Source organism: Opisthocomus hoazin, chromosome 1, assembly GCF_030867145.1.
Source record: "Opisthocomus hoazin isolate bOpiHoa1 chromosome 1, bOpiHoa1.hap1, whole genome shotgun sequence".
Taxonomy (NCBI): Eukaryota; Metazoa; Chordata; class Aves; order Opisthocomiformes; family Opisthocomidae; genus Opisthocomus; species Opisthocomus hoazin.
Genome location: NC_134414.1, coordinates 108763230 through 108789906, shown reverse-complemented (window position 1 = coordinate 108789906; position 26677 = coordinate 108763230). Strand labels below are relative to the sequence as shown.

At 42.3% G+C, this 26677-nt stretch overlaps 1 protein-coding gene across 1 annotated transcript in view; it reads right to left on the bottom strand.

The window, feature by feature from the left end:
* The window catches only part of URB1 (URB1 ribosome biogenesis factor), a 57135-nt gene extending 31960 nt beyond the window's left edge, over positions 1–25175 (bottom strand). Inside the window, 15 exon segments of the mRNA XM_075432928.1 lie at positions 2435–2554; positions 3759–3871; positions 6380–6502; positions 9013–9163; positions 9804–9977; positions 10369–10506; positions 11793–11988; positions 13086–13216; positions 15020–15145; positions 17086–17171; positions 18630–18726; positions 20884–21016; positions 23071–23222; positions 24588–24727; positions 25036–25175. Of these exon segments, the coding sequence (XP_075289043.1) occupies positions 2435–2554; positions 3759–3871; positions 6380–6502; positions 9013–9163; positions 9804–9977; positions 10369–10506; positions 11793–11988; positions 13086–13216; positions 15020–15145; positions 17086–17171; positions 18630–18726; positions 20884–21016; positions 23071–23222; positions 24588–24727; positions 25036–25165 (2010 nt within the window). The 5' untranslated portion in view covers positions 25166–25175.
* Positions 25176–26677: the final 1502 nt, after the last annotated feature.

Here is a 26677-nt window from a genome sequence, read left to right as displayed (position 1 = left end):
CAGAGCCACAGCCACTCCACCTCGCTGGTCCCAGCCTGCAAAAGAGCCTTTTACGTCAGACAGCTTCAGCAGAGCTAGTGTGTCCCCTGACCCATCGCGTGGCCCGAAACACAAGATGTGTCCCCTGCAACAGGGACAACTACAGGGCTGTCTCACAGACTGGCAAGAAAAGGTCCGCTTAAGACACAGCTAACAGTAAAAGCCAGGATAAAGGCTACCGGGACTTTTGGTTCAACTGCGTCAAGGCCTTCTGTTGTCAGCAGCCAGTCAGCACAAATTCTACTGAGGTCAAAGCTGCCTGGACACAGAACACTTTTTCCCTCCACCTTAGTAAATCCCATTTTTGTAATTTCAGGGGAGCAGGCCATACTGCTTCAAGAAGGTTGTACATCTTTATACCATTATAGCAAGAAACAAAAATCACCATACCCTTAAAAACAGCCTGTAGGGGGGCTTTTGAAAACTACTGATGTAATAGAAAGGAAAATCGCTGCTAAATTAAATCTAAATCAGGCTACTTGTGGCTGAAAGAGTTGGGCGGATGGGTAAACAGCCAAATAAACGAACAGTGGGTCGTGACCACAGCAAGGTCCAGAAAGAAGCGTAGGCATACTCACGGTTGCTGTGGGTGGTGAGGCAGACATAATTTTACCACAGTCAAGTAACAGACATTAACATATTTAGAAATTTTTGCCCACTTTCACGCTATCTAAATTCAGGTCCTTATCTAAGGCACCTAAATTAGGAACTTGGTGACCCTATGCTCTGCCTGTAAAAGTAAGAAAGGACGAGGAAGGAGAAGAGGAGGAACAACAACATCTGTCTGAAGGACAATCCAGATGAGAGGCGATTCAAAACGCACAGTGGCAGAACCACCTGCCCCTCAATCTCAACAACAGAAAAAATCTTGACCAGTTTCCTAACTCTGACACCTACGTTAGATGACTGTAATTACACAGGATGAATCTGTGCCTTTGTTTCTCCCCACCCACAAAATACAAAGGAAGCTTGCACAGCTCATTTGCTCTACATTTACTCTGTGTACACCACCACCAGCTATAAAAATAACACTACTGCTTACACAAATCTGACAGGATAATTCATTTAAAGAAATAAAAAAAACCGAAACAAAAAGGATCCATTTAAAAATAATTAACTATTTTTGGCAGAGTCTTGAAACAGAAATACACTTGTAGCTCTCATGAAAACAGGCAGGAACAGCATGTGAAATACAAAAACATTCCTTCCGATTATATGGCACTGTGTTGAAAAATGAGAAAAACACACTCATTAACATCTATTCTTAGCAGACTTTCTGCTGACATAACTGCCCTAACTTCACTGCTCCTGTATTCTCTTCTGAGAAAATGAAATGGACTCAATCTAAAAGAGGAAACAGGAATGAGTCAGGCAGCCCACGTCTCCACTCAACAAAAGAATTCAAACACAGTAGAAAAACTGCACTGGGTAGCTTTTGATTGAGCTATTCATTACTGTAAGACAAAGTTAACCTGCCTTTAATCCCTTGCAGGGATCAAGGGCAACTAAAACCTAATTCAATCACTGTAACTTTGCAGTGGAATGGACATTACAATTGCACCCTGGGATTGAAGCTAAATGCAGAAATTAAATGCACAAAGCTGCACACAAACATGCATGCAACTATTACTATGGGACACTGCACAAGGAGCCCTGTTCAGGCCTTAGAACAGCTTTTTGGATTTTCTCTTGAGGGGGACAGTTGCTTGGTTGGGTTCGTTTTTAATGTAGGTTCTCTACCCCTACTTAGATAACTGAAAGATACCCAGTTTTAAAAAGATGCTGAAGTTGACAGCTGCTAGTGCCCTCATGAGATTTGTGGTTGATCAGCACTTTTGAAAAGTCAGATAATTTATTTAAACACACAGAAAGGGATTTTAATTCATTTTTGACACGAAAGTACTCCTTGCATCAGAGCTTGCACCAGACTGTAACAAACAGGACTATTTTGCAAGGCCAGAGCAAACTAGCGAAGGCTTTAGGAAGGCTAGAGTGACGAAGGACAGATTAAATAAACAAGGATAAAAAAGAAAGATCAAAAATAATCTCCTCTTAATCAACATCAAGACCTTTGCAGGTACAAACTACCCTGGTTTATCACAGTACTGGAATTAATTCAGCCTAGGGGGTATGGGCAAACATTAAAGGCATTTTCCTTACTATTTCATCAACTGTTGCACAAATTCAGTTGACAACATTTACTCTCATAGAATATTTAGCTAATAGGTAGGTATCTTACAGGAATTTCAAGAACAGTCACAGAAAATGGGAAAGACAACTGTTGGCCACACAACTATGCAGTAAAGGTATCTGCTTTACGAAAAACTTTAGAATACAGAAATTTTAGACCAATGGGATACAGTGAATATCCTGATATTTCAGATCAAACACTTACCTTGATGATCAGTTTTTTGGTTGAAATTTTCAGATGAGAATGCTTACTTGTAACAAACATTTTCATCAGTAAATAGAATACTGATTTTTCACCAGATACCTTCTCTGTCTCAGAGACACCCTAAAAGAAAAATATATTAAAATTCCCCTGGTACAGCAAGACTGTACAGGACTATGTTGCACTGAAGCAGACATGTAATAAAAGTGCATTTTATAGACCTGCCCACAAATAGCAAGGCCAGAAATGAAGGGGACCATTTAATACTACTTCGCATTCAGTGAGCCAGGAAGATGAGTACAATTCTTTTTTGAAAGTAGAAGCAGAGAGGAGTAACAGAATAACCAGCTAATACAATGCTCCAAGATAAAGCTATCTCCCCAGTCATCCACCCTACTTCTACTTCTGTTACCCCCAAGAATTCAGATTTCCTACAAGTACTGTCTGAATAAGAAATACAATCGTTTAAGGGACTGATCGCCAAAGAATGGGAAACAATGCAAGTCACAAGGATGATGAAAGCTATCTGAACATCAAATGACAATCCTTCAGCCACGTCCTCTGCTTTTCTCACTGACCTGCACATGATGTCTAACAACCATAACCCTCAGTAACATTGCCAGGTTTGGCTTTTACCTTCTCTGTTACAACCAATCTATACCAGAAAGTCAAAGCCACAAGAAAATACTTTAGTTTCTTTGGCCGTTTCCAGGTTTTCCTCTACTTGCTCTTAACTCTCCTCTGTCTTCCTTTATGGCCAGCTGGAAGGACAGAAAATCTCCTACAAGGCAGGGTCACAACACCCATGGGTCTCACTGCCTCCCCCCAAAGCTAGGCCCACTCTTTTTCCAGACATGCAAAGCGGGCCCTCTACAGCTCTTTTACTTTACAGGCCTGCAGTAAAGAAGAGAGCAAGGGCCCTGAAGGTTTCCAGTAACTACGGAGAGGAGGAACAGCCTTAAAAAATGCCAAAATCTTCCCTAGGAATGGGTGGGATGGCTCCCATCAGCAGCTCATTTCCTTGGTCTGAAATCTCAGGCTTTCGAGACGAGGAAACCAGCAAATTCTCACTCTTGCCCCTCTCCAAGGACAAGAGGAGCTGAAGGAACATTGTCCAGCCCTCTTCAGGGAGGCAAAACTTTCTGTCCTTGTAGAAAAACTTTTCAGCTCATAAGCGATTCTTCACTGATGCTAAGACTGTAATTCCTACTGGTTTTACCTAAGGGTCTCCTCCTAAAACAACTGGACTGGGACTAGTTTAAAACTAAAAAAAGATTTGAGGACAACATGCCAAAGAAAACATAAACCTGGCCTTGAAGTCTCTTACCTGTACTCTGAACCAGGTAAATTTGTTTGCAGGAAGTTCCAAAGCCACTTTCAGTATATGGTGCTGCAGAACAGGAGGGACCTCCTCTCGGAGACCCTTTTCAGTGACGATACCTAAGGTTTGAAAGCAATACAACCAACTTTATTTTGCTATATCTTCTACACATGAGAATCTGAATAACCTGAATCCTGACATATCCTGAATCTATGAGATTTCAGGAACGTTAATCACTTAGGGTTTCAAACCACCACTGTAAGATAAGCTGGCAATCCACAAGTTTTCATACCCTGAGATCCCCAGACATATTATGATTATATTTGGTCAATCTAAGGCTGGAATCCATCCTTCAGCAGGGAGAGTCTAAACTCTAACACCTGCCCCTGGCACAAGCCATTGCTGGTGCATGGGAATACAAAACCTCTCAGTCCCAGCAACCCTGAAAAGCTGTGTCCTACAGGAAGTAAAGAGGATGGATAAACTGGAGACCAAAATATAGAATTTAAATCAATAACAAATCTTAACACTTATGCTATTACAGTATTTGCTGTGGGCAACGGAACTTTAAACATGTGTCACTCCCTGCATCACTTTTATCATCTGCTTACAACGACTGCTTTGGCACAGCCTCAGAATTCTTCACCTTACAGGTCACACAGCTGTGCAGAGACCCTTGCAATGTCCTCCAAAAATTGACCTGCCCACACTTTAACTGCAGTTATGTACAGGGATCAGCTGTACAAAGCGTTGGTGTCAGTGTGTTTTTCATTGTCTGTGTAGGAACTTTGTGGTCCGCATTCAAGAGAGAGCAATAAATTTAAAAAAAGCAGCATCACTACAAAGTCTAGCCAACAGTAAGATCAAACAATAAAACTGTACCAGCTGTGTACTGTACATATTGCTACATGGTAGAAAAATATGCTGCCTTTGGAGTGTATGTTTCAATCAGGGTGAGGGGAAGGAATGACAGAACTCTCAAGCTGGCATCTGAGAGAACAAAGTTTCATGACTGATTTATGCCATCATTTTCTACTGTATCATCTTCATCAAAATTAATATCCAGGCTCACTTCATTACATCTGTTTGAGAATGATACCTTATTTTCCACTCTATTATTTTATACTGTAACAAAACATACCATCAAAGAGATTTCTGCCTCATAAAAAGGTGTCCTGCCTTGTGTCCGTTTTGAAAATGAAGACCAGTGCAAGAAATAGCAAGACAAACAGGATACGTGTTTTGGGGAGTCACCAAGTATGCAAACAAACAAAATGTGCTTTGACAGAGGGGAAAAAAAACCTCACTCATGAGCCAGTTGACTCTGAAGGTTTTTTGTTTAAAGCCCCTTTTTCCACCTGGCAAACTTTTAATTAAGGCATTTACATAACTTCCATTCTTACATATCCTAGACCTGCCTAAAACACCGATAGATGCCCTAGTTAGGTGGCCTACAGGCTCTAGTGGCCCACAGACAACAATGATGCCTAAACAACATTTTGCTCTCTCCTTCAGCCTCAATTTCAAATGGCTGTATTTACTGTACCACAAGCAGTATTGGAGGATCTTGCCCACAGCCCATAATTTGTGGTTCATCATCCTTGCTGCGTTAAGCAGGAACGTCTCTGCTTATTTCTGCTGTATGAAGGGGAATACCCTCCGTGAACGTGACATCAGAGACAAAAATACAACAACACTGCTGAAGTGCTTCCTCATATACATTTTCCACAGGAGAGAACATCATACAGAATACTGTTACCACACACTGCCAAACTATGATAAAACAACTCAAAACACAGCAAATGGAAAAAATAGTTGAATGTTAAATCATTTTCCAGAGGAGACTGGTGAATTGGTACATGCTTATCCCCCACCCCAAACTTTCTATGAACTATCCTGTTAAAAAAAACAGTGTGCCATTACAGCTAAGAAGAGTTTGGGAGTAATTCACTTACGGACTTTTTACAAGGGTGTGTAGTGATAGGATAAGGGGGAACAGCTTTAAACTAAAAGAGGGCAGATTTAGATTAGATATTAGGAAGAAATTCTTCACCATGAGGGTGGTAAAACACTGGAACAGGTTGCCCAGAGAAGCTGTGGCTTCCCCTCCCTGGCAGTGTTCAAGGCCAGGTTGGATGGAGCTCTGAGCAACCTGGTCTAGTGGAAGATGTCCCCGATCATGGCAGGGGTGTTGGAACCAGATGATCTTTAAGCTCCCTTCCATCCCAAACCACTCTATGTTGGATTGTTGGCATAGGTCTAGGAGAATAACACACCGAAATCTCATTAAGATTTGGACATAAGTCTTCCAGAAACACTGGAATTAAAACCCCATAAAGACCAAATTTTTGCAAGAATACAACACATGAAGAGGAAGACTCTTGGGCAACCTACCACTTACAACAACAGAATGTAGCAGAGCAGCTATGGAATTTGAAAGGGCAGAGTGCCAGAGCACTGCAGAAATAGCAACAATAAATGCCAACACAATGAAGAAATTGAAATGGGTTACTTTCAGAAAACGGTTCTTTCTCTATCTACACAGAAGAGCAAACATTCCCTTCTGTTGTGGCCTTTGTAAATAGCCAGAGAAATCAATGAAGGCAATAGAAATACCCATCACATACCTTTTAGCAGCTTGCTAAAATCAAAGTTGCTACGTGCTACCAAGTGAGGCACAACCTTCTGATAAAGGCATATGACCTGCAGCAGTGCAGCTTTCAGAAACAGTGTCTCAGCATCATCTGAACCTAAACAAAGTGTTCACATAATTAGTTTCTCCTTCCTTCATACCAAGAGAACACAGTGTAGCACTTGCATTATCCAACTTGAGAATTACTAACTATATTTATGACAGATTTGCCTATGAAATGATCAGTTATCTTCCTCATTAACAAGAAGAAACAGAAAAACACACCATGGAATCCCCAGTTTCCTGCCCCAGCATTCCTGTGTGAGTATTTTTAAAACTAAACCAGCTTATTCTGTGCTTAAATTGGCAGTTGCCATTTCTAATTTTATTCTAAAGTGCTCACACATATAAAAGACAATCTGAACATTTTAACACTCGCTGTAAGAATCCAATCAGTCCCACTGCTGCTCAACTTAAGGCTGAACAACAAAAAAAAGCAAAGGCAAGGATACGGTCATACTGGTTTCCAGGGACACTATTTTTACCTAATGCCAGGTAGGTCTGACTGGGGAAGGGCAGGAGACAGTACAATAACTTATTACTAATTTATTACTTTAGTTCAAGGTTTCTTTATTTCCCATCCCTCTTTCAAAATAATAGTTTCTCAATGTGACCTCTTAGCAAGAGGACGACAATAAATACCTGTATGAGGGAAACACCAACCCCAGTTAAGGCAGCCATTTACTTCCTAGGAAAAGCTATTTCAGCAGCTAAATATTCTTTTCATTTATAACATGCGGACACATAAAAGCTACTTGTTATCCAGTCACTAATGAAAGGAAGCAAAATAAATGAAGGGCAGACAAAACCTTTTCGTAACACCTACTTTCTGTTAACTGGGTCTCCCTGAGGGAGCCCTGAAGAACTGGACGAATGCCATGCATAAACTTTGCCTTTGTTTGCCTGAGTCTCAACTCCCGTTAAAAAAGAATTCTCTAGTGACCACAGTACAAATAAAGCTGTAAAAGGTTAGCTGAGAGTAAGTGACACAGTATTTGCACCCTAGTATGCAGAGAAACTACGGCTACAGTACTTCAGAGATTAGCTGCTCCACTGGTTTCAGTATGCACTCTACCAATAAAGAGCCTTGGTGTGTCAGTGTTGACAAATAATTTGCTGCCCAAAGCCACGCGTAGGAGGACATATACCAAAAAACTTCTCCACTCCAGGAAGTCTCACTGTGGAATATGCCGCATGAAAGGCATGAAACTGGCTGCAGACTTCTCTTCAGTCTGTAAGTAAAACATTGCAGGCTGCTAGCCAAGCTACAGAGTACTAAAACTTCCAATTCCCTGAAAAGGGACTATGAAAGCAAGTCCTTCAGGAGGGACGCTGGTTTTGAGAGGAAAACTGAAGCCTTCTCTCCAACCCTCTCTCCCTCTTCCAACACTTGCATGTTTACACTCCTGTGCTACAGCAACACAAGCACTTGTGTAGCCACAGTAACTAACTACTTCCAAAAAAATGGTAAAATATCTTGGCCAAACTAAAATCCCTCAAAAAATTATTTTTCAGGCACATCTGTTTCCCTGCCTGTTTTACTGTGTAGCTGCAAAATACTCCTACTAGCAAAGGAGGGTCAAAGACAGGAGGGTTAAGTTCAGCAAGGGGGACTGCAGAGCCCTGCACCTGAGGAACCCCATGCGCCAGCACCTGCTGGGGGCCATCAAACTGGAAAGCAGCTTCGCAGAAAAGGACCTGGAGGTCCTAGTGGACAACAGCTTGAACATGAGCCAGTGATATGACCTTGCTGCACAGAAGGCTATCGGTATCCTGGGCTGCATCAGGCAAAGCATGGCTAGCAGATGATCCTTCCCCTCTACTCAGCACTGGTGAGGCACACCTGGAGTGCTGGGTCCAGTTCTGGGCTCCCCAGTACAAGAGAGAGTCCAACAAAGGGCCACAAAGATGACGAAGGGTCTGGAGCATCTCTCCTATGAGGAAGGGCTGGGAGAGCTGGGACTGTTCCACCTGGAGAAGAGAAGGCTCAGCAGCATCTCATCAATGTGCATAAACAGCTGAAGGGAGGGTGCAAAGAGGACGGAGCCAGGCTCTTCTCGGTGGTGCCCAGTGGCAGGACCAGAGGCAATGGGCACAGACTGAAACACAGCAGGTTCTCTCTGAACATCAGGAACGCTTTTTCTCTGTGAGAGTGACCAAGCACTGGCACAGGTTGCCCAGAGAGATTTGTTGGAGTCTTCATCCTTGGAGATACTCAAAAGCTGTCTGGACACAGTCCTGGGCAACCAGTTCTAGGCAGGGAGGGTGGACAAGATGACCTCCAGGTCCCTTCCAGCCTCAATTATTCTGTGATTCTGTGACAGCAGAAAGTCAAACTGCTTAACCTCCTAGTACCCACGGAAGCCTATTTGTCAAATGGTGTTCTCAGGCAATTGTGACACTGGTCAAAATTAAACTGCCCAAGGAACTAAACAAAGCAAAGATGAACAATAAATACACAAGTGACACCTGGACTCTGCTGAAGTTAATGACTTCACATGGGATGAAGGTTTCACAACACTCATTCACATACGTGTAAGAAGGGGTAACTCCACCTGCTCTGCCTACCATGCTGTTCAGCAGCTTCTGCTGTCTCAGTCAGTTCCTTCACATTGGAGATACCACTTTCCCTTTTCTCCTCTTGGCCATCATGGTGTTCTCTTCCTTGCTTCAGAAGGGACTGCCAGACAGCCACTATAGTGGTCATGTCTGGTAAAAGCTAGAAGTAAAAAGAGTAAATGGCAACAGGTCTCCTGCGTGAGACAAAGCTACTGCGAAAAAAATAACCACAATCCACCAATACGATGATCTGCTGCCCTTCACAAAGGTTGTAAATGATCTTGTATGCAATTGTAAAAAGATCTGAAATCGCGTAGTGTACTTTCACTTCTGCAGAACATAAATACTAGAAAGAACATATTACTGAAAAAGTTTCCTGAAAAAAAATCACGTGAGACGTGTTCTTCATCCTCACAGTATATTTTCAACCCAAGTGCTACCTTGTCTAGTAACTTCTAACTCTGAATGAACTCTGCTGGCTACACTTTACTGGAACCAGGAGGAGAATTTGCTTCTGAGCCTGCTCTTGGAAGTCATTTGCAGCATGATAGCAGCCAATGTTACAAATTTGTCTCACAACAGAATTTTATTTGCACTTCCATCACCCAGCTTTGTTAGGAAATGTAGTGTACTACCACACCAGTTATTAACATCTTTTAACCCACAGCCTTCCCCTCCTCCTGCTCAAAGATACCACCCTCCTGGCTCCCAGGCCCCAACTACATGGACAGAAAGTGAAGTAGTTATCTGCTGCAAAATGACTCCTGTTATACCCCAATATTTTTGTTTTTATTTTGTACCTTGCTGATGGCTTCTCTGTAAAGCTGTACAAATTCCTGCGTCATTGATAGTGTGTAGATTTCTGATTTTTGCCAAGTTTCTTCATTCAAACAGTACTCGATATTCTTCAAGGCTCTTCTCAGAACCATTGATACAAGTGACAGTACGCTGTGCTTCACTACTGTGCTTGATAACTAAAAGGAGGAAGTGGAATTAATGACATTTCACTGCTTCCTCTTCTGCTTTGCACACAATCTGTACTCTGAATATATGTTAAAATTTATTAACAAATTAATTATTTCCTAAACCTTGGCTTGCAAGAAAGAATCTGTAGGTTTCAGATTTGCAGCCTAAACCACTAGTGAGCATTGGCAGAGTTGGTGCTTGTGAATGGCTCTTGGAAGCAATATCGATGGGTTTTAATTAATCTTCCAGTGCTTCCCCAAGCCAGCTTTATGCTGAGACAGACAATATAAAATGTATGTAATTAACCAACTTTAGAAACTTCTTGGATGATCGCACACTTAAATCAAGCATGCTAACTAGGACAGAAAAACGCACTGAAATACTATAGACTGTTCTTACATTTAGTCCTTGGGTGAACATTATTTTATTGCACACTGCAGGGACTGTTGTTACCATCACCATAGAAAGCAATCTGGGAAGAGGAATAAACTCTGAAGTCTTAAAAGAATTGGAAATCTCTGGTTGAGCCTCATAGATCTGAAATAAAAATAAACAATTTAATCAACATTGATATAGTTCTGGAGATAACAGCTTCTTCTGGGGAGCATTTTACCGAACAGCTTTGACTTGTCAAAAGTAATGACAGTACTAAATACCAATTTTTATGCAGAAATGCTACAGAGCATCCCCCAGACTTCTATTCAAGTAAATGGAAAATCTGTATGCAACCTGCAACCCTGCTAAAAGGCAATACCTTTTCATCAATTCAACTACAGATCCTACTTGTCCATTTTAAGCTAAAGTCAAGAGTCAGAGTAGTACTAAGAAAGGACAAAAGGTTTTCCTAGCTGAGCTTCAATGTTGCTGCATCTCAAAAAACGTATCATCAACATGATGTTTACCACTGCTTCTTATGCCAATTCCTTCTTTCCCAGTTTAGTTAAATGTTTATACACACTCCTGCTCCATGCATGGCTTTTTACCAAATGACCTTCCAACTCACTCTGTCTACACTTTTTAAAGCAGCTGTGGCTCTGAGCCACAGCTCACTTTCCTCAGCACCCACAGAAAACAGGATGCCATTTTCCCCCCTCCATTTACCATCTTTGACACTTAACAGCATCCTGCTGCTTCTTTCCTAACATACCTACAGTAATTGATGGTGTTATTTCAGGACCATTAAGTCCTTCCTGTTTAGCTCACTTAAACCTCAGTCACCTATCTTCCCCACTGCTGGACTGATTTGTTTTTAAAATCATTATTTCTGAAATATTGTGCCTATCTGCTTTTTAGCAATTTTAATAAACTCTAAAGCACTGTGCATTTACAGCTGTGAATGCAACATGTCTTCAGATATGTGAGTTTCATGTGACATAGAACAGCTGCTTCTGAAACAAAACGAACAACAACAAAAAAACACTCCCTGATCCTCAGCTTAGTTCCTCTGACATCAATGAAATCTTGTTCCTTGTCACTAGGAAGACTTTGGGTAAATTTATTAATTCAGAGTTAGTTTATACATAACACAGCCACACCACAGGCTGGCCAGGCTCTGTACTGCATAGTACCCAAACTGTAATAAATTTTACATTGGAATGGCATTATAATATCTATCTATAATAAAAGCAATCAAAGGCAGGCTTACCAATCTGCTACCAAGTTCCTTGGCTTGGAAGGTTTGACTTTACCATCTTTTCTATTACAATTACGTGTAATTCTGCACTACTGTTTAACAAAAACTACTTCGATTTTTTGAGGAAAAAAACAAGAACTGGGATTGCACATTTCTGTGGAGAGGTGGTGTACATCATTCATATTCTTACCTTTTTGAGTAACTTCATATTGTCCATCCAAGTTGACTTCAGTCTAGGAACAAAGGAATACCGGGTCTCCTTGAAGTATCTATTCAATAAATCTGGGCATACTTTAAGAATGTTCACCATGAGATCAGCAACCATTTCATCTTCTGTTGCAGTTTTCAAACCAAGCAGAAAGCGCAGAAGCACCACATTTCCTCCCCTATTGAAGACAAAAAAATACTTTAAAACAGAAGTACCTATTTTGATACTTTTCATGTGATGCTAACTCTGCAACTCCTCTGACTGTTGCTGGGGTAAATTCAAGGCAAGACCTCTCACACTGCTGGCGTAATTTCTGTGTTTATACTCAGACAAGTAAGAACTGAATTTACCTGCAGGTTTTCTGCATGACAAACAGCAATTACTTTTAATTAAAACCACAATGTCTCAGAAATACTCTAACCAAACTTCACAAAGCTAAAAACGTAGCATTAAAAGCTTAATATTAAGCTTGGAAGTATTTTCTGTGGTCTTTCAGTCCTTTTTTTTTTTTAAAACAAAGTTTTATTCTATATGTCCTTAAACAAAGTGAGAATACTGCAGATACCAGATGAATACCAGTTGAAACATCACTCAAAGCAAGAAACAACCTGCTCTAGCGCCACTCAGTATTAGCACCTGCTACTACAACCTAGCACCTTCTCCGCCCAGCTAACATGATGAAGTATAAACTCACCCTGCAAGAATCCCTCCATGGAATTACAAGAGTCTCAATCATTTTCTTTATCAGTCATAATCTTAGCGCACATATTTTTTTCTTTTCAGTCATAATCTTAGTGCACATATTTTAACTAGTTAGCAAATGGAAAACGTAGGACAAATAGGTGCTTCCAGATTAGATGTTGCAGGTCAAATTCTGGCACCACCATCTGGTTAGCACTGCAGCTTTGATGCTTTTTTGTCACATAAAAAAATCTATGGTCCAAAACAACACCTTACAGTAAGGTACTCGGTATCTAGTTATTCACAGAGATGCCTCAGAGAAACACAACCATTGCCTTAGTCCCTGTCAACAGGGCAGAGCACTCTCTACTCTAGTACAGAGAGGTGTAAGGAGATCCATTAGTTTGATCTTGGGAAGTTAAAGCCAAAACCAACAAAAACCTCAACGTATTTATTTCTTCTGCCACAGAAGAGAGAGAAACAGAAGCAGAATTCAGTAAACAAAGGCCTGGAAGGGAAGACAAGGTAACCAGTGAGGTCTCTCTTATTCCCATCACAAAGCACAGATACAGTCTCAGCTGTCTGGTGACTTACTTGCCAGAAGTTCCAAGACTTGGATCATAGAAAGTTATGCCATGTTTCAGAGAGCAGCAGAGATCCATTAAGAAATTATGGACAAGTTCCCGTACCATCATCTTTCCCACCTCTTCAGAACCTTGAGTCACCTATAAAAATCAAAAGGGAGTAAAAAAGGCATACAATTTTTGGTATCACAGAAGAAAATATTGTCTCAGTTTCATTCCTCTCTAAATGTTATGAAACTCCGTTCACACAGAAATGCTAAAAGATCATTTGGCTTTTGTTCAGATTAACAAGACAAATTTCAGTTTCTGTATTAAACACATTAAATATGACAATTTTTTTTGCTTCAAGGAAAGTAAATCCCCCAAAATTGGGTACAGATGTACTATCTGCAAGGCATTACTAACTTAGGGCTTTTTGCTAAACAGTCAGACAGGAGAAGATAGAGAAAAGTCAAGCTAAAGAAAAGTAGTGATACAAAGCTTCCATAAATCGGGCAAGGCCATCCAAGGACTTTGCAGTCAAGAACCTGGTTATCTGAAATAACCAACTTTCAACCTTACCAGCCAGGTTCAGTATGAGGAAGTTCAGAAAGACCAAAAAAAATCATTGAAACCTTCAGCATAATGCATGTGAAACAAGCACTTGTATGTTTTTTGGGCCAGTCTGGCAGAAGATGGAACAACTTTAACACAGGGCATGAAAGATGGATAGCTAACAACACACTGAATATGCCAACACTTCAGGGAAAGGTGGGGCATCAATGCCATTACAGTCACCATACCAAAATGGAAGAAGTGACCAACTATCCATGCCAAGCAAAAATTAAAAAAAAAGGTGAGCCCAGATTCGATTAACCTTTTACATCCAGCACAACTCAAGATCTCTATGAACGAGAAGTCTCTTAACAATTGCAGTTGGGAAATCACAAACTATATGACTCACAAGGACTGCATGGAATTGTAAGAATTTAAAACTACTCAAAACTGAAATGTATGTTTATGAATAGGGTCATGGATTTGAATAGCTCCAAGCAGACACGTACTAGAAACAGATCTCCTCCAAAAGGTGTTTACCATCTATCAGGATTGGAATGGCACAGGCATAAACATCCAGTAGAGGAAGGTAGTTGTTCAGCGTTAGAAATTTGGAAGAAGAATGGCTGGGCTTCTAAAGGTCAAACTTTAATCACTGCAATGGTGAAAAGTCTGCAGCCAAAACCGAGCGGAAGCATAGAAGCCTTTCTACAGCTCTGCACTGGGCTTACAGCCATGCCTTGGATATTCCCACAGTGAAAGTGGGTAAAAAGAGATTACATAATTAAGAAAAATAAAAAAGCAAAAGTGTAACCTATTTACGAGGAGAAAATGACAAAACATTTGCAGTACTAACACACACTCCCCAGCTCCAGCCCTGATCCTCGCCTCATCTATGACTTTAGGAATGTGATTTCACGGACCAGCAGAATCAGTAACAGCTCAGCCCTCAGAAACCCTGCCAACCTCCCAAACAATGCACGCTGCAAAGGCTGGCAACCATCTTGGGATTTTAGCTCTCATATCAGATCACCATGTAGGATAGGGATGAGGTATGCAGTAAGAACATTGCTTCCAATATATTCTGCTACAGAGACACAAATGTGTCCTGACAACGGAATACACTACTCACACCCAAAAGCCCCACTTCTCCCTGGTTAACAGAAGTGACTGCACTTCCGGCAATCAGGTAGGGGGAACAAACACCCTTCTCCTCAAGAGGCGAGAAGCAGCAAAAAGTCAGGGTTTCTTTTTAGGTACCCTCAGCAAATCCCTCTTCTTGAGCTCATCAAGGTTAGAGTAACCAGCAGCAACTTCAAAACCTGGGGGCTGCAGGGCTTCGGGGGGAAGAAAAGGCAGGACAAGGACTAAGAGTCCTAGTTACCAGAAATAAGAAACAAGTTACCAGACCTTTGAATCCCCAGGGCTGACATCAGTAATGCCATTCCACCGGTAAAGTGAAGCAATGTGAATCAACACTTCTGGAGTGAAAAAACACACCTTCTGGGTTTTGGTGATGTTTTTGTTTTGAACCACCTGAAAACAATCAGAAAAAACACAGGCAACTCTTCCATTTATTGCAAGTTATCACAAAACAATGGCAAATTAACAACACTCTTCATCCTTCTAGTACACACACAGCTCACTCTCCTCACTATAGCAGACAGAAGGTTCTGCCTGTCCTGTTAACACTTCTTTAACACGCTCCTGCTCCCATCCTGATATGGTTGAAGCCATAGGACCCTACACCAACTTCTACAAACACTGTACATGCCAAACAGGATAAACTTTTGAGTTCAACTAAAGAGAACAGAAAGTATTTAGAGTAGCACAGCCATAGACTAGGATCATGGACACCTGTTGGAAGACCTGCTACTAATAAAGTTTGAATGAAAGGGAAAACACAGAGGAGGAAGTTCTCAAAAGTTCTCCTACTGTTTTCTCCATTCTTCATTTTTTAATTCTTCTTTTCCCTGATAAACTGAAGGAGTCATACAGTGTGTTAGGTTTCATCAATAATGTAACAGTACGTGATATACGATTCCCACAAGGAAAAAGCTTCATTTAGAAAACAAAGTTTCAAGGAGGCTTATTTTACACTTAAATGCTAGCTTTTTTCTCTTCTTCTTCCAAGCTCATTGCAATAGAAAAACGAAATAATGTTTTTGGCTTTAAATTGTCAGTTGTGAAAAACCTGAGTCTGAGGCAGGCTCTCCCGGTTACACTCCTAAATCTGAAACTATTTTTTCTTCATTCTCTCAAGTGGTCATACAACAACTTCTGCAACATTGCTACAGTAATTCAAAACAGATTAAATTATCATAGATACTGGAACTAAAAACATCTTTTAGAACATTTTTATAGAAATAAAATAAATCTGTGGTGCAGCTGCTGTACCCACAGCAGCAATAAACTGATGCATCACAGTGCAAGAGGCACAGTCATGCTCAGAAGCTAAGGAAAAACAGAGCACAGGAAACACAGTCAAGACTAAACCAACTCTCACACATTTCAGCAATTCCTGCTTTCAAGTTTTCTGCCTTATCCCTGCTATATCACAAGGTTATTTTTCTCTGCTATGAAAGAATCAGAAAAACGCCTTCAAAGAGGGGCAGACTTAGCTCTCCAACAGTACTTTCTGACAGCAGGTGGAATGTACACTTTCTTTTTCACAAAAAACTTCTGTGATCTTGCTAAGACAATTTTATAAGACTTCCCTTTTCCTCTACCTCACGAAGCATTATCTTTTACCAAATTTATCTCCTGCAGCAGAAACCTTGCTATCCTAACAGTAAGCCAGTCCAAAGACCAGCTAACCAGGACCACAGGATGTGGCCTCAATGGAGCCCTGTAATGACTGGCTGGGGAACTGTACCACACACCCTTCAACTGCAACCAGATAGCTCCTAGAAACCCATTTCACATCATGGTCCCCATAATAACAACACACAAAACCCTTTTTCTCCTAGAAAGCAGACTGTATGTCATTACCTAGTTCAGAGCTGACAAACCTAGCCAAATCTAGCTGAACTCCCTGTTTCGGCATGAGACACATTACTTGAAGGACCAACCTTATTGTCACTGGAAGCAACAAAGAGACTCCAGTTCTTTCGACCTTCTTTCAGGCTTGGCACTGATGCAATCACAATCCATAAAACAATCGAAATCTGTTGGCCACCACACACTAACGATGAGCTGAAATTAGCATCCAAGTACAAGCTATGCAATGACTTCCTTGAAAAGAGGGCACTGGAAAAGCCTAACAAGCCTCAGTCCTGAAACAGTGATAAGGCCAAGCTACCCACCTCTCAAAAAATACTATCAGTAATGGATACACTGACAAACTTTCAGCAGCACCAGCACAGTGCCAACATCTTGAAGAGAAGTACATTTTATGAGAAATTACTGCAAAACTGTTTCCAGCAGCAAAGAAAACAGAAAATAAGAGACAATGCAGTTTAAAAGGTATATCATACCTTAGATCTCAGTGTGGAAAGCAGAAGATTTACAGTAGAAACTTTGTCTTCCTTTATTTCAGAACAAAGAATATCTGGAATGAAAGCTACAAAGATATTTCAAATGTTAAGTGAAAATGTGAAAGCTATTTTCACACAAAAATGCTTCAGGGAATTCATACCCATTTCTCTTCAATGTCATATTATTTACCTTGCTGTTATATTTGAGGATGAACCAAAAGGCTGCAATCAGAGTTCAGAAGGATGATGCGTCTGTAACTGCAGTCATGAACAAGTGATGCTGCCAAACCTACCCTCATCATAACTAGCTAATTTGCCAACTTGGTTATTAGCACTTGCTGCAACAGCACCTGTAAACTTCCAATATATTTTGGGCCCCAATGTGCTATGCAGCATTTAAACTCAAGTAAATGCCTACCCTTTCCATTGAACAACTCACAAATGTTTCACTGAGTGTTTCTCACATGTTTGGAGGTTAAATTTCCAATGATATGCATCATCTTATGGCTCACCTGTGCATCCCAAAGTTAGAGAACTTCAGTCTAGGGAGAACTTCACTCTATCTTATGGGGTAAAAGCCAGCTGTGCTGATTGGGTCTAGGTATGCACTGTCATTCCCTGTTCTGAAAGAACTGAACAACTGCAGGCAATTAAATGACATCAGCAGCCCCCAGGGTGGGCTGAACAACAGGAGTAAATAACTATGGCCTGTTCTCTCTCCCTCACTGTAGAAGAAATGAATTGCTGCCAGCTAACACCTTTCCTTTTTTTTTTTTTTTAAAAAAAAGGATTTCTAGATCCTTTCTGAATTCTTTCATAACCTTACCAAAGGTTGCAATTCACAACTTGAGAAACATCAGCAGTAGATTTCAAACGACTAAAGTCAACAGAAGTTTTACATTATCTTCAGCACATAACGGATCAAGTATTAATCAAGTGTCTGTAAGATTTAACCTTCTGCACCCCCTTGTCAGTTCAGTTTGACCTCCTTCTCTCTGAGACATGGGTGTAACACACTCCTGGACTGCACTCCTGTGTAATGCCTCCATAAAGGATGCAAAGGACATTACCCTGGTCTCCTGAATCACTGACAAAAAGCGGCCTAAAGGAGTACATGACAGTTGTCCTGCATGAGGACAGAAAGCAAACTAAAGTACACACAGTCTTTAATACTTCTAAAAAAAATTTTAATGCAACATATTCACTATTACTGTGCTATGAGCAAGGCCGGAGGCCATGAAGTTTTGTCTGCTTACTGACTCTATGGCCTCAAAATTACATTACATTTACTTTTTTTACATCTGTTTCACCAAGGGCTTTCTGCTTTTGCAAAGTTTTTGTAGATAGCAAACACTATTCTCAAGCAGAAGAGGCACTCACTACAATACTGACGTTTAAAGCCTTTCAGGCAGTAAGATTAAAAATATGCATTTTGTATCTTATTGGTGCTGTTTAACTGGTTCACATTTTGAATTAGCTCATATTTCTCATCACCTTTAAAAGATTCTGCCTTAAAAAACATAATACAAGCAACTGTAAAGTACCTTTTAATTCCAGCACCTGTGTCAAGATTGCAGTGTCACCAGCAATTAGAAAGGAGAGAGCAAACTGAATATAGGCCATACGGACATCAGGTTTCCCCTAAAAAAGACAAAAGGCACTCTTTGCATACAGATTGTACACAACTGTAGAATTAATACTGCAACAATTGATTATCATTATAAGTACGATAAACAGCTAAATTAAACAATTCTGTAAACATGTTACGCACAGCCATACACATACATTTATAGGCAATACATCCACAGTATATTTGAAAAACTTCTTGGGTTAAGCAGATCACAGTCTGTTAACGTCAACGTCAAAAAGGAAGATGCCCTAGTTCACGTGTTTTTCAATTCTCAATATACAAGATAGGCCATAAATAACAAAAAAACCTCAAAACTAAACATTAACAGTAGTTTCATGCCAAACCCTGTACACATGTGACTGAACATCCTCACTTCCGCACCATGTGGTACACTGGTCAGTTCACAAAAACACTCAATAACAGCAGTGACAGTAGTGCTGCTGTAACTGCTTACTACACAGGCTTCCAGAGCAGTGCCCGTCTTAGGGTCTCCCACTGCTCGTTGCCATCTTTTGAGCTGCAGTGCATTACACACATCCCTCGGCTATCACAGCTGCTCACGGAGCTACCCGGGTTATGCGACTCAGACCGGCTTAAAAAAAAAGAAGCTCTTAAAAAAGGGGCTACAAACTACAAATTCAGGCACAGCAGAAGTCATTAAAGCTCTGCCTGGAAAAGGATCACAGGATATGAACACTATTTGTAATTTTTTGAAACTTAGTGTGCAAACTTAAGTTGCATGTAAAAATGTCTGAAAGAAGATACTGACTAGGCTAAACATAAGCCAGAAGTGACTCATGAAAGGGCTGAAAGAAGAAACAAGAGAAAGAAATGAAATTTTGCTGTAGGCTTTGGGCCTGATATTTTTGCCTTAAAAATTCATCTCTGACAGCCAGTTTTGACATAATAATTTCACTGAAAGCTGAGCAAAAGTAAGATCTTCAGTCCGTTTCTGGAAACTTTTTTCCTTGTACCTTACTTGCATATTAATAAGGTTGTGGTCAAAAGACTACCAACATCCAAGCATTTTAATTTAAGCGGTGGAGGTACTCCTAAAGACATCTTTCTGCAGTAAGGTCAAAAACTATGACATCTGACATTCCCAAAATTGTTTATAAATCAAAACAATCAAGTAGTAGGCAAAAAACCAAACACGTACCCTTCCACCTGAAACCGCCTTTTACAGTCTGATTTGTCACCACCGATGGCACAAACCCAACAGGAATGTACACATTTATTCTGCAAGTCATCTTTGAAAACTAGAAACAATATCTCAGCATTGAAAACAATACTGGTTTTAATATATATGCTTATATTTGGAATGAAACAAATATTCTTGTTCTGAAACACTAGTTCAGGTCAACCTTGCTTATTTTTAGCAAGCGGAGAGGAAACAAGACATAATGTTCCTTTTGGAAAAAGAGGAGTGACTACTTCTACTCACTCACACATCCTCCTTCAGGATTTTTGCCAAGAGATTGTTTAAACCTCCTGGTCGTATTTTCAAATGCAATTACTCTTGACTGTACTAGTACTGGACAAAATCCTCTCTCCATTTCTACAACTGCAGAACCTCCATTTATTTCAGTGGGACCAAACTGCAAACCACACGCTGGAAAAGAGACTGAATTCTCCTCAAACACATGACTGAATAGTTTTCAGAAGTTTACCACCACTTTCACTCCATTTTAGACATTAAAAGGGTAGCCCACAGAAACTACACATTTATATTTCACCACAACTTATTAGAAACAGACAAGGCACTTTGACATTTTGCAGTACATTCAACAAAGCAGTGTAAAACCAAGGTTATCCTGTGGAGCTCTGCACCCTGACAAGACAAGAAAGACCAGCACGGGATTGAAAACGAAGCAAGCTGTACTTGGTGCAGGCCAGCTCTCCTACTATTGCAGATAGTCAGAAACATCCCCTGGGGATTTCCTGTATAAGTAGATGGGCAGCTCTTGGCCCATAGATCAATTCTGCTGCTAATTTGAAACAATCAAGAAGCATTTCAGTCTGACACAGGACAGGAAGTAAGAGGTAAGTTCTTGCAGATGAAAATACAGCAAAGAGACTTTGGCAACAGCTTAATTTTAAATACTTGGCAGAACAAAACTGATGCAGCCATGGTGTAACATTTCACGGCACACAGCAGCTTAACTTACCTTCTTGCATCTTTTTTTCAATAATCCAGGCAGAAACTTATTATTGAAATCAAAATGGCTATACACATCCCTTGCTGAATCTGGCCCCTGAGCCACCATTGCTGACAACAGGGTAAGGCACACTCGGCTCATCCTAAAACAAAAGGCAGAGGAAAACCTGCACATTATTTCTAGGATGACAGTTACACAAATGACCAAATAAAGAAATGAAAATTTAAAGAAAGACCTTTTCCTGTAAAAGAAATTATCCCACTCTGCCTCCAACATCCATCCAAGCCTTCCAGAGTTTCAGGCATGAAGCAGCTGAGTCGGTCCCAACATGAGCAACCAAGACAGCGTTAGGAAAGTTGGAAAGCTCTCACTGCAGTTGATGGGAGCTTTTGCTGAATACGCAACCAACCATTTTACTAACCATCACAATACAGACCTAGGCTAAACACACATTATTATGCTGTTCTCAAAGAACTTTCATCATCTTTGCGCACAGCCTATTTCTACAAGCATATTCCTTGGAGACAGAGTCCCCAGTCCTGCATTTACTGCCACAAACAGGTCTGCAGGAGCTCCAGCTGATGCTGAAGTTAGGGACACACACAGCCTAGGCCAAAGTAAGACTGCATTTTTTGTGTTTTAGCTGGATGACAGAGGTTTTCTTCAGTTTAAGTATGCATCATGGTCTTGTCATGAACTAAATCCCAAGATCTACACTCAGTTTTGATTCTCGCACACTGACCACTGGGAAAAATTGCCTGAGAAAACAGAAGAGAAGTCGAAACCACCAAAACCATATTTTAGTCAGTGATGACAGCAACAGGGAAGGAGGGGAGAGGGAAGAAGGGAAAAGGGAATGTCTATTTATAATCTTCCCAAAAATTAAGCTGTAATGAGAGGCTGGATATTCACTTTCTAAAGTAGAATAAAAGGAAGGAAGTGCCAAAAATTAAGAACTCCTAAATTCCTGGGAGTTTGCCATTTGTTTCCATGGGATCATGACAGGGCCATCGGGCACAAGTCTGCACACCTCCATCATCTGAATAGCCACTACTCATTAAGGGTTTTGGAATCTGTCCATCATGTTTCATTCACAGACAACTTATAAGAACTCCGTAAGATTAAAGCAGAGATCCCATCTAGACATACCACCACAATAAAATCCCTTTGCACAGAAAGAGCAGAGGATATACCATCAGAATGCAACCAGAAACCTGAAGCATCCCTTATGAAGGTTCTAGAAGGATTTCTCCAAATGCTGTAATCTTTAAACGCTTAATAGGAAGTGCAGATCTTGGATAGTTTCAAAATTTATTTTACAATATACCTATCCACTTGTATTTATGATTTCATGTACAGTTAAAATGCTTGCTGCCATAAAATCAACTGACTGGTGCAGGAAATGTGATTGTGTCCATGAACTGGAAAGCAGAAAATGCTTTTCTAATTCTGGCCTGTCCAAAGACCGAAAGACAAGTCATTGGCCTTGGACAAGTCAGCTGCAGGCGCTTTTTTTTTTTGTTCTCTCCCTTCCTCTTCCTCCCAGGTTTATATTGCAATTTCTCTGGCACTTGGAACTTCTCTCACCCTGTCCACAAAGCATGAGAAATTGTTGTTTAGACTGGACTAGACAACACACGAGTGCTTAACTTGGCCTAAAATGGCCTTAGATTTAAAAGACAGGAAAAGTTAGAGGAAAAGCCAGTCTGCAAGAAAAAAATCTACTATAAACATGGAAATCTGACCACAAAAAAATAAAGGGCAATAAAACACTCAAGAGCAGCTCTTTTTGCCATCACAAGATAGACTGCTCGGCTTCTGTGAACTACAAGAAAGCCTGCTCCTCCCTGTTCCATGCAAGTACATTTCACTTCATAAACTAAGTAGGATTAAAACAACAGGACTCAAGATACAATCCACTTTAGCTCTCACTAAGACAGGCACAACCGATGAAAACCACAGCCTCAGGAAAGTATCACACAGCATTAGACTGTGCACTATATCAGAGCTTCCACCTTGCAAAAACTTCTATGTGCGATTATTTTATGAAATGTGGAACTGTATCATTAAATAAAGGTGGATTATTAGCAATAAGTCAAGCTGTATTTTGCAACATCTTGTACACACATGCAAGACCCAGAGGGATCAATTCAGAGCAACTGACAGAGTCTCCACAACAGTACAGAGAAGAATTACCTGTGATTTTCAGAATACAAAGCAGCATAGATCAATCTCATGTAGGAATGAATCAACTTCTTGACTATGTTCATTCCCACAACAGAAAAATGGGAGAGGTCACTGGCTGTCCTCAGTAAAATGGCTTCTAGAGCTTGAAAGATTAATAGCATCTGTAATATACAAAAATATGTTAATATCTCCCAATATCTGGTACGGCTTGAAATTACTAGCTGAGCAAACAGTAACAAACACTATTAAAAAAAGAGTAACCCCACCACAAAAGCTTCCGCATATGAAGTCAATTTCTGAATTATCTCCCAAATTAATGCTTCCTCTTCTGAAGGATTAGTTCCGAGAGCACGAACCTTCAAGAAAGCCCCTACACAGATACTGTATAAAAGACTAGAGAACCACAGGTAGTCAGCCGACTCCTTTCTTTTTTCATTTGCAAAACTCAGGAATTTCAGTAGTAGGGAATGACAACCTCTGATGGAAGCCCAAGCCAAGGTGCTGACTGAAGGCCTTGAGAAATCAACTGGATGTAAAAAAGGGTCCCTCCTCAGATGTCAATTGAGACCTACGTGCACGATTCATCTGCATATGCCCAACAGCTTCTGGGGATACAAACACCGACTGCAGTGCGAACCTCAGCACAGGCGGATGGATCTGGAAGGCCCTTTTCAAGCTGGAGGCCAAGGCTTACGGCTAATGTACCAATACTTCAAGAGACAACTGCTAACAGAGTCCACAAACGTGCTAGACAAAACCATCTGAGCTGCTCCAGTCTCACAACTAACTCCTTCGAGATGAGTCCAGAGTTCACACAGCACTGGGACTGTATTCATTACAAGTATTAGCCTCTATTAGTCAAAGGATCTTGAAGAAAGCACGTCACTGAACGTGACACAGGTCATCATTACTGTGACAAAAATGATCACCTAATGCAAAGGCCAACAAGCGGAGGTTACAAAGAACACCATCCAACTTTATGTTGTAACCAGATTTAAGTTCATAAAGCTGCCACAGTATTCACAGTGAAAAGGGGTTTTTAACTCTTTAGTTCATTCATCATATTCTGATAAAGAAAGAATGTGTCCAGCTCAGATGAGAAAAATGAGGTCAGCTTTAGCAGTGGCTTCCTAGAAATCCTGAGGTATCAGGGAGATGTCGTTATCCAAAAACAATTACTTTCACTAGACTAGTTTTTTTTTGTTTGCTTAACTGCTTCTGTTGACCCCCTTATTTCATTTTCTTCTGATAACTTCTTTAATAACCTTAGCAGCTTGATTTTGGCAGGACTACCGGTTTTGTGCACCATTAAATCTAGGAACATCTTTGCACTGAAAAGGACATTTCCCACTTGACCAGTGCTTCTGCCACTGTGACTTCCAGGCAGGGGGAAAAAAAAAACAAAAACATACCAAATCATCAGAGTTATTTTATTTATGCCACAAAGCATTTTTCCGGCGGTCTCTCTCCCAGCCGGGACGCGCGCTGCCAGTCTCGTTAAACCAAAACACCCACGGCCAACTTACCTCACTCTCGGGCTTCCTCTCTCCGTCCAGAAGCTTGAATATTTCAGCGCACTCCATGGAAATCTTCATGTACCCCTCCACGACATCGTACACTTCAGACGACGGCAGCCTCTGAGCAACGGCGACGAAGGTCTCCAGGCCTGCAACGCCAGGGTTTCACCGGGGGAGCCCACGCCTCGCTGGGACGCGCTACGAGACCCCCCCCGACCCCTCCGGCCCCCGGGCCCCGCGGCGGGCCCGCGCCGTGCGGCGGCAGCACGTGCGCACGGTGCGGTAACAGCAATCGTCATCGGCACCATCATCATCGCCATCCCCACGACGTCGCTCTGGGGACAGGAGCCGTCTCCGCGCTCCCCGGGGAGCCGCACCGCCCCGGCGGAGCACGCCTTTACCTCACGACCCCCCCGCCCGCCCGCCCGGCCCGGCCCGGCCCGGCCCGGCCCCTCACCCTTCCCGGCGGTGGCGGGGTCCCGCAGCAGCGCCTTGAAGCGGGTGCCGTTGAACTCCTCCTCCCCGCAGCGGGCTCGCTTGGCCGCCGGCGGGCCGGCCGCGGGCACGCCGCCGCGCTTCACCGCCATGCCGCCGCCCAGCCGGGGCCGACCCGGAAGCGGCCGTGGCGGCGGCGCCGCGCCCCGGCAGGAAGCGGCAGCGGCCTCCTCCCCGCTGCCGGCCACAGGGGCGCGGCGGCGCAGCCGGCCCGGGGAGCGGGCCCTGGCCCCGGGCGGGCGGCTGGGAGCCCCGGTGCCGCGCCTCTCCCGCCGTGAGGAGCCGAGGCCTGGCTGCAGCCTGCAGCCTTTCCAGCCGCCGCCCGCCCCGGGCCGATCCCTCCTCTGGAGATTTCCCGGCCCCGCTGTCCCTCCCGCCCCAGCTGCCCTGCGGCTCCTACGGAGACCTCTCCCCGGCAGCGCTGCCCCGCGGCCTCCCCTCCGGGTGGGAAATGGCCCCGCTCCGAAACCCCCCTCGGCTGGCACGGGCCTGGTTCCATGCGGCAGCCGTGAGCGCTTGGCCGCTGGCTTCTGCTGGCGGGCCCATCCCGGTCACACCTTCAGGCTGACGCTTCCTTGCCCAAAATGGCCTTGTGCATGGGGTTGATGCCCAGTGGCGGCCCTCCAGTGGGGCCTGCAGTCCCCAGGGCCAAAAGCAAAGGACACATCGTACCCGTGCGTTCGTAAAAGCACAAGCTGCCCTTCGTGTAGCGTGAGCGTGCCTTTGGTTGCCAGCACAATCAGTGCCCAAGCTGACAAAAAACAGTTGCAACACCTTTCCTTTCCTGCCGCTCCTCTCTCGGAACCTGCAGTCACCTCGCCTGAAGCGCGGCCGTGTGGTCCTGACCGGGACCACTGAGGGGTGAAAGCTTCTGGGGTAGGGAGGCTTCCAGAGCGGAGCTCCGGCACCCTGTGGCAGTCTCTCATCCATCACTGCTCCCCAGGCCAAGCAGGTTCTTGTGGTCCCCTGCAATACAGTTTCACAGGACTGCAGTCCCGTGTACTCCTGGACCAAGGACACAAACTTTGGAGTGGAGGGGGAAAACACGGTGTGGCAGACAACTTCTTCAGATACAAGAGAAAAGGTAAAATGGTTGTCGTTTGCAAAAGCAGCAGTCATGAACTGATTTCCAGTTAACAGACTGTATTTCCATGTAAGGTTATTTTATGTAAGGTTAGAATACCTTACATGAAACACTAACGATTACAAACAAATAAGGAGACGCTATGCAAGGGTACTGGCTGCCTGTCAGCCTGTGAAACGTGTTGCTCAAGGTGGCCAAAGATATTGTTCTCTAGGTTTAAATTGAAACCAGAAGTTCTGCTTTCAGCAAGAGTTATTCCAGGAGAAGCACAGCGATAAGGAAGAATGGAAAAAGTCTTGTTTCAATAAACTGTTAGATATGAAACGGCAACAGCTGAAAGAGTAGTGGAAGATAAAGGAGATTGCTATGTCAGTAAGAGTAAATGAAAATCAGGTTAGAGATCTCTCCAAAATGGATTCTTTTTCTTATTTACAAATAATAAATAAAAGTAACATCAATGTTTTTCTGTTTTTCCTGACATGAGTTTTTGTTAAGACTGTTTTTTTAACAAAATACTGTT